The sequence below is a fragment of the Triticum dicoccoides genome, chromosome 7B (assembly GCF_002162155.2).
Source record: "Triticum dicoccoides isolate Atlit2015 ecotype Zavitan chromosome 7B, WEW_v2.0, whole genome shotgun sequence".
In the NCBI taxonomy this organism is placed as follows: Eukaryota; Viridiplantae; Streptophyta; class Magnoliopsida; order Poales; family Poaceae; genus Triticum; species Triticum dicoccoides.
In genome coordinates this window covers 136,608,383-136,616,806 of record NC_041393.1, presented here as the reverse complement: position 1 = coordinate 136,616,806, position 8,424 = coordinate 136,608,383, and the positions used below count along the sequence as shown (strand labels likewise).

Sequence of the window (8,424 nt, the reverse complement as noted above, 5' to 3'; positions counted from 1 at the left end):
CCCCGGGCCAGTGCTCCTCCGAGTGTTGGTCCAAACTAGAGCACCGTGCGGGACCATTCCTTGGCAACTTGGATTCGTCGACTCCTGTACGCTTAGCTTATCCGGTGTCCCCTGAGAACGAGATATGTGCAGCTCCTATCGGGATTTGTCGGCATAACGGGTGGTCTTGCTGGTCTTGTTTTACCATTGTCGAAATGTCTTGTAAACCAGGATTCCGAGTCTGATCGGGTCTTCCTGGGAGAAGGTATATCCTTCGTTGATCGCGAGAGCTTGTCATGGGCTAAGTTGGGACACCCCTGCAGGGTATAATCTTTCGAAAGCCGTGCCTGCGGTTATTGGCAGATGGGAATTTGTTAATGTCTGGTTGTAGATGACTTGACACCAGATACGAATTAAAACGCATCAACCGCGTGTGTAGCCGTGATGGTCTCTTTTCGGTGGAGTCCGGGAAGTGAACACGGTTTCTGGGTTATGTTTGACGTAAGTAGGAGTTCAGGATCACTTCTTGATCATTGCTAGCTTCACGACCGTTCCGCTTGCTCTCTTCTCGCTCTTATTTGCGTATGTTAGCCACCATATATGCTTAGTCGCTGCTGCAGCCTCACCACTTTACCCCTTCCTTTCCCTTTAAGCTTTACTAGTCTTGAAACCCATGATAATGGGATTGCTGAGTCCTCGTGGCTCATAGATTACTACAACAACAGTTGCAGGTACAGGTTTTGCGATGATCTTGACACGAGAGCGATGTTTGCCTGTTTGGAGTTCTTCTTCTGCTTGTTCTTTGATCAGGGGTTAGGTTCCAGGTCGGCAGCCTGGGCTAGCAGGGTGGATGTCGTTTGAGTTTCTGTTTGTGTTTCATCCGTAGTCGGATGGTGCTCTGATGTATGATGATGTTGTATTCGTGTGGCATTGTATGCCTTTTGTATGTATCCCCATCTATTATGTAATGTTGATGTAATGATATCCACCTTGCAAAAGCATTTCAATATGCGGGTCTATCCTTGGTGGGACCTTCGAGTTCCTTTTGGATAGGGTCGCATATTGGGCGTGACAGGAAGCGCGCCACCATACCATCGAGTTTGCCGGCGAACTCATCCAACCTGTCAGCCTCTGCCATGCGCAGCAGGTCGAACTCACCCCGGAGAGTGCCCAGCCGCGCCGCCCGGACTCAATCCGCGCCGATGAATCGCGTCTTCTGGCTGGCCCAGACCTGCGCTGCCGTCCTCTTGGACGCTAACTGCAGCAGGAGATCCTCCGCCAGCGCCCCGAGCAGGTACGCCCACGCCGGCTTGTCCTTCTTGGCGATCACCATCGCGACCGCGTCCTTCGGCAACACCACCGCCTCCCACAGCCCAGCCGCGTCGAGATTGGCCCCGACCTTGATTGCCCACGTGGTGTAATTATCACCAGTGAGCATCAGGACCGGCATTGGCAGCGAGCTCCCCGACCCGACGGTGTACGGGACGAGCGACATCGCCGGCGATCAGCTCCCACAATGTGGCTCTGATGCCAATTGTTGGAACCAAACCCTAGCTAGCCCTAGCTGCTGCCTCTCTCACTCTCTCTGCTTGCTGCGCTCGAACGACAGAAAGAAGAAGAAGGAGACATGAAGCACAACGAGGTTTGCCGGTGCACGAACACCACCGTCGCCACGAACGGTGTTTTCTGTTTTCCCTGAGCACGAACTCAGCCGACACTTGTTACAACGTCTAGGGAGGGTCTTATATCCTGGGCCACGTCTGGGCGCGCACCCCACGTCCCCGTCCACGCAGAGCGCCTGGTCCGGCCCGCTCTACCCGCGCCCAACATGCACGCACACGTCCGGGTCGGGGCGAGCCCGCCCTGGACCAACTCCACGCACCCCCTATTCTCGCCAACAGAGCGCACACACACGCACGCCTACGGTGTACACTTGCACGGGCATCCTATGCACCACACGCACGTACACACGCACACACATGCCGCGGACCCGACGCGCCTGACACGCCCAGCTCGCACCCATACACACGCTAGTCGCGTCTGGCTCGTCGTCGTGGCTTATTTGCCCAACAATCTTGACTATCCGTCATGTTATGTCCAAAACGCGGTCCGACAAAAACCCGACCCCCACAACGCACATTTCTCTTTTCTTGCCGGACCCTTCCCTTCCCGCTCGGTTTTCTGCTGTAGCAGGACATTTCTCGCTATTGTGCTCTCCTTTCAAACCGTACGACACCCACCTCATCTTCGCCATCACGGCCCCTTTCTGTCGCACCATACCTCCCATGGACTGCGAAGTAGGAGTCCTCCGCTAATCGCCCCTCTCTCCACACTGATCCCCTCCCAACGCCTCATCTAGCCAAATGGCCGTGCATTGCTACGGGCGACAAATTTTGTTGTCAAAACCAGCTTAGCCTGAAATAGTTCTGTATGTACAGTGCTTTTCATTGGTGTGATGTTCTAACATCCACTACTTTTATATAAACTATATTTTTTCATGTTTGTATATATCCATTTTCTATATGTACAGTCTTTCTTTTTTGTTTTATGAGCATTAAGATCAGGCTTTATGCCAGAAAATAGCACACGTGATGCTCTTCATGACCTGTTAAAAATGTATGCTCTAGATGTTGACATAGTTGCACAAAATTATTGTTCAATCGAGAGTCCATGTCTCAGTTGACTGCACCTGCAAATCAACCATGGCTTCAAGAAAGCTAATTTTTAAGTAGTAGTACAAATCAAGCATGGTATCAAATGATATCACCTAATTAAGAAAAAAGATCCAACGTGGAAATACTTTCATCTTAAGAAGTTTCACATGAGGATCTTTTTTCTTAGGACTCAAAATTGAGCGTGGAAGTATGTATGATTCAAGATATATGTTATGAATGTATGACTATTAATGAAATATTCTTGTATCATGCTAGTTTGAAAAGAAAAATTCCTCTTCTCTGTTAGTACTCTTGCTCAATGTATCTGCAACGTGCCCTGAACTTAATCAGAAGAAACATATAATATCACAAATACTTGCTTCTGTTTCTGTATGAATAGTTAGGATCAACGACAGAAACAAATCAGGCAGATGAGTCGACGACTGAACCAAAAAACCTGTAATTGTTGAAAAAATTGCTTCTACCAAGTTCTACTCCCTACATTCCTAAATATAGGTCTTTTTAGTGATTTGAATATGGACTACATATGGATGAATGTAGACATATTCTAGAGTGTAGATTCACTCATTTTTCTTCGTATGTAGTCCATATTAGAATTCCTAAAAAGACATATATTTAGAAACAGAGGGAGTAGCATGTTAGCCAAAATCTTGTTACATGAGAAACACTAATAACTAAGTCAAATTTATGGGAAAATGGCTTCAACAAAAGCTTCTGCATCAAAAGGTTGGAGATCTTCTACCCCTTCACCGATGCCAACAAACTTGGCTAGAACTCCAAGTTCGTCTATGAACACTCAGCTGAGACAGGATTCAGGTCAGCAAGTTCAGTTGTCGTTTATTTAAGATCCAGGACTGGAATTTGTACCTGTTACAATAAAAGTCTGGAAATCGCCCGTACCACACAGCCAACATGAGCAGTCCCGTCTAATTTCGTTAGGATGAATCCTTTGATTCCAACAACCTGGTATGAAGCCAAGAAAGGCCCTCATTATTAGTATCCAATAGAAACATATCTGATGAATCAAGCATCAGAACAGCAGAGTGGCAATTACATCGTTGAACTCCTTTGCTTGCTGTAGCATATTTAATCCAGTTGTGCCATGCAGAACCAGCAAGATCTCCTGAAGAGAATGGAATACACAATAGAAGTTACCTCAAAAGACTGAACAAGCAAAACACAAAATATTGATGAGATCTGTTTGTGCACTTTCTGAATTTGCTAGGTACTATGCAAAAAATGTTGAACTAACATATCAGAAAGTTAAAATGTTTTTAATATATCCTTGTTACCTTCTGAAGGGGAGGGCACTGCCTTCAGAACTTGTGTAGCATCACCATCGGTCACATGCAAGCGAATATAGGATTAACCATTTTGTAATCCTAAAGGAGGCACTGCCAGCATTGCTAGCTCCCACCATCAATTTTCTTGCTAATTCTTTGGTGGGTTTTAGCGGCAACTGGGGAGGCATACAAAACCACAACTAAATAAGATCAATGCACCATGGCCAACACTTGTTAACTGATTATCTAGTGATACACAAGAAAATAATTATACCAAACCAGGCATTACATATTTGGTCATAGTACATTGAGGGTAACATCCATATGAATAGATGGAAACTTACGTACTTCCTCCTCTTGGTTCCAATCATCATCGTCGTCAAACTTGATATTCTGCAGAGCGAGAATATATGAGTTAAACTTGAGAATATGGATGACAACTAAGTTATGCATCAACTGGTCTATCCATTTCATATTTGTTGATGTGAAGGAGCACACATACAATACACAATTTTACCAAAATGATGAACCTTTTAAAACCCAATTTTCTACCCCCAAAGAAAACATCGGTGCATATAAAGTTCTAAGATACTAACCTAATTATCACCATCATCAGAACTTTCTTCCTCTTCCACTTCCTTGAATTCCTCATATCAACATCGTTTTCAGTCTTCTCCTCTCCATCCTACAAGTACCAAGTATATCAGCATTGTGGCATAACCTCACTATTTTTGTAACATCAAACAGAGTGTAAGTCTTCAAGCCACTAATAAAATATCTGCAATAGAAAGATGCTTTCCAGATTGATTCCAACTTTCCTACAACTTGAAATATAACTAAAAGGTAATTATGGCTTTGCCATGTGCTTCCCTTCAAGTTTCTCAAATACGTTAAATGACTGAGCACCTGGGAAACAAAGATGGCAAGATCTATAAAAAGGACCAACGTACACAACACCTCAATAATATCTAGCCTAGAAGTGTTCGTTTAAGTTTCATTACTGCTAATAGACATGCCAATGGGATGGTGTAAACGAAGCAGTTTCCTTAAAAAGGGTCTACAAAATGTAATTGGCATGAGCAAAGTTCAGGGCAGAAGAAACAGCAACGAAATTCTGTTTGGGTATTGTGAAATATAGCAAACTTCTGTCTCTATCCCACCGAAGTTTTCTCTTAATTAGTTGTCCTCTAGAACCCGAGGCGAAAATAATATTGATGGTCTATTGTTCTGAAACAATATATTGGATCACATAATTGGTATTTACTTCAAGACTACCATGTAGTATTTCTGCAGAAAAAAGTAGAAACTGTACTTGTAAAAGATATTTAGAGAAACCAGTGTCCGACATCGTTGAGTAATAAACAAAGTAGTAATTCTGATCACCTGGCAGGAGCTAGCAATCCCGGAACATCTACACTTCAAAGCAATGTTATTTGGTAGTTAGAATCTTAGAGATAAGACACCCAAGGTGGAAATGTTAGCCTCTTGAAACTGTAGAAACCCAAATTATAAGTAGTCGAATGAACGAATCATCGCCCAATCTGAAACCTATTGTACTACTTCCAGAAAAACATCGATGATTTACAGATGTCGGATTTGTTCAACCTGGGAACCAAACAACGATTTCAACCACAGCATGGGTAAAGAAACGACACCATTCATCCATACCACTTTCTTTGTTACATTCAGCTATAACAATCAGGTATTTTTATAGCTATAACATTCAGATATGTATCCGTAAATTGTATCTTCCATAGCTATGTATCTGTATACCTATGTATCTGACAACATGAGTATACGTATAATTTAGGGCAGGTGAAGCATAAAGTTACAAAATAACAAACAGAAAAATATAGAAAACTACATGTTTTCCTCCTCGATTTGTAAATACATGTGTTCCTCCTCGATGCAGGGCACGGCCGAGACAACTTTGCGCTGCTCCTCGCTGCCTGTAATGTGACCACGCCCTATCCTAGATACTTGTGTTCCAACTATTATGAAACGAATATGTTAGACATCAGCTTACTTGTTTATTTGATTCTTCGGTGGACAGAAACCAGAGAATCGGTCTGCGCAAATGTCAGTCAAGGAGCAGACCTTAATCCCAGAGTGTGGCGCACATGAGAGGGGAGGAGGTTCCTGGGGATGAACAACCAGCCATGGAGGCAATAACAGGAAGGGTGGCCGTCGCCCGTGCATCGCCTAGACAGAGCTTGGGGGAGGCTCTCTTCCTCTCATCTGCATCTCTTTCCTGATGAAATCATGAAAGCATATGATAAATCAATTTTAAGAAAATAAAACATTTCTAGACTTGAATCCAGCGGTAAACCTACATATGCCAGTAGCAGGAAACCACATGAACCGATGCCTTGACTGCATACCACACACCCGTGAGACATGGGGAATCAAACCAGAAAAAAATTCATGAGAGGTGACACAAGCGCAACGTACCAACGATGCCCGCCGCCGGAGTGGATCGGAGAAGGGGATGAGCCTACGGGCTGGGTGCTCTGCCCTCGCGTTGTTTGTCGACCACGGCGGAGATCGGGATCCTTCTTTCTCGGCGGAGAGGCGGCGGCTTGGCTATCATCAACAACATTATAGTGGAACCTAAATCTTATAAAGTAGTAATTCATGGATACTTCTGTTTTGTCACACATACCTCTGCTTTATAGGCATCAAAAAACTATAGATACTAATCCACAAAATGCCTCGAGTTCCATCCTAATATATCTTCTTCATTGGTTGCACATCATCTTCCTCAACTATGAGGCGGCCTTGCTTTTTACCAACCTAGATAACCTGGAATTAATCAATGAAACCATCAGTCAATTGAAGCTTGATAATCACATAATGCATGACTACTTTGAAGCAAAGGTTAAGTAACTACAGATTAGAACATATCAAGCTTGACCTATACTTTTTAACTAATAATCACTTTACCGGCCTCCATGACATATACTGGCATGGTATAATGACATAATAACATGCTTTTTTTCTTTCTAAATTGCATAATTGAAAAGAAGCATGAACTACAAGAAAAATAAATAAATAAAGAACCAAGCATTACATATTAGGTAGAGCATGTGACATTCATTGGCAAGCATGCTAGTACCTTTGGACCGCCTATAGGTATACTCTTGTGGGCGCTGGCTGGTGGCCGACATTATCATGAGATCATAACATTCTTCTCTTTTGTTTCTCATTTTCGTTTTCATTTTATTTCTCTTCCCTGCACAATTAGCATGCTCTCACACTTCCTCTATCAATGACAAGGCAGCTCTCCTGTGCACCATCTATGCTCCTGCCCTGTGTTTGTTTTTTTGTTAAAGAGAAACTTATTGTATTAGCGAGAGAGATAGAACTGCCTTATGGACCTCCAATTAATCATGCAAAAGCAAGATAATAGGTCAAAAGAAGCACATGTCCCAGAAGTTGTCACTCAATTTATATATAATCTGTGAGAAATTATGCTGCTTAATTTTGGATTTGCAAAGTGTAAGCTTTTCACATCTGTAGGTGTAGCAGGTAATAGCTCTAAACCAAATTGGAAAAAAAATGAAGATTGAATCAATTCTATGCCTCACAATTTCTGTGAACTCTACATATTCACCGTTTAAACACCACACGGATAAAAAAAATATGAACTAAACTTGACAAAATAAAAAAATCAGAACCGTTCTATGGTTGGCCATCGATCGCCATATAGGGCAAGGTAAGTAGGCATACACGTACAAGAAAGCAAACAAGATTGATTAATACTTCAGTTTAACTTCAAGTGGTTGAGTTGGGACTTAGGAGGCTTTAGTAAGCAATAAAAATTACATTAGTTTAACATCAAGACCTTATACGTACCCTGTGACAGAAATCAAAAGAATATACATTGATCTTTCATTCAGTGGCACAAAGTAGAGAGCAGCATGTGGAACCTCTGTACAGGAAGTAAAATTACCTGAACACCAATCTTTATCTAACAGTTCTTAATTCTGTAAACTCCATCATACTGCACACCTGATTCAAGAGGATATGAGCAACGCTTCTATTTGTGGGACCTTTATAAGATAGTGTAGTAAATGTAAGTCCACAAACAAGATGATATGATAAAAAATATCAGCAGAATAGTAGATGGCCTCCATATATGCTAAAAAAATGTAACAACGAAAAGAAAATCATGGAAAACAATAACAGGCATCGTTAACACAGTTGAGCTAACAGCATGATGCCTTCATATTTATGGCAAGAAGAACATACGACACAACCCTTACAGGATAAATACATACAGAGCAATCTAGATTTGATGAGATGAGATGAGATGTGCACGGGGGTAGGAAGCTCACCACCCAGCTGCTGCTGCAGCTGCAGGTCGTGCGTCTAGATCTAAGGCAGTCATTGATGAGGATACAGACCTGGGATAGGGTCATAGGCCTGACCTATACATCCTACCCAAGGTCACTACCCTAGAAGATAAGAAGTCCAAGAGGCAACGA

At 42.9% G+C, this 8,424-nt stretch overlaps 1 protein-coding gene and 1 long non-coding RNA gene across 4 annotated transcripts; both read right to left on the bottom strand.

The window, feature by feature from the left end:
* Positions 1-4,033: 4,033 nt before the first annotated feature.
* Positions 4,034-5,882, bottom strand: LOC119335717. The gene is made up of 4 exons (XR_005161987.1): positions 5,321-5,882; positions 4,534-4,622; positions 4,282-4,330; positions 4,034-4,113 (listed from the first exon to the last, which is right to left on the bottom strand). It is a non-coding gene; the product is annotated as an uncharacterized LOC119335717 (long non-coding RNA).
* Positions 5,883-6,012: 130 nt separating this feature from the next.
* On the bottom strand, positions 6,013-7,959 carry LOC119335716. Of its 3 annotated transcripts, none has more exons than XR_005161985.1 (6): positions 7,890-7,946; positions 7,053-7,246; positions 6,600-6,739; positions 6,389-6,520; positions 6,271-6,310; positions 6,032-6,188 (listed from the first exon to the last, which is right to left on the bottom strand). XR_005161985.1 is itself a non-coding variant. In XM_037607811.1 (5 exons), exons 2-5 carry the CDS (start codon positions 6,614-6,616, stop codon positions 6,036-6,038), a joined length of 342 nt encoding a protein of 113 aa, XP_037463708.1. In that variant the 5' UTR covers positions 6,617-6,739; positions 7,890-7,959; the 3' UTR covers positions 6,013-6,035. The 3 variants fall into 3 exon arrangements, 1 of the variants encoding a protein (XP_037463708.1); XR_005161986.1 differs by having other exon boundaries at positions 7,053-7,241; XM_037607811.1 differs by lacking the exon at positions 7,053-7,246 and having other exon boundaries at positions 6,013-6,188; positions 7,890-7,959.
* Positions 7,960-8,424: the final 465 nt, after the last annotated feature.

Coding starts and splice junctions, on each gene's coding strand:
- LOC119335716 (XM_037607811.1), bottom strand. Junction 6,311..6,388: donor TCCGGCGGCGGGCATCGTTG/GTACGTTGCGCT, acceptor TGTGGTATGCAG/TCAAGGCATCGGTTCATGTG. Junction 6,189..6,270: donor GTTTCCTGCTACTGGCATAT/GTAGGTTTACCG, acceptor TGATTTCATCAG/GAAAGAGATGCAGATGAGAG.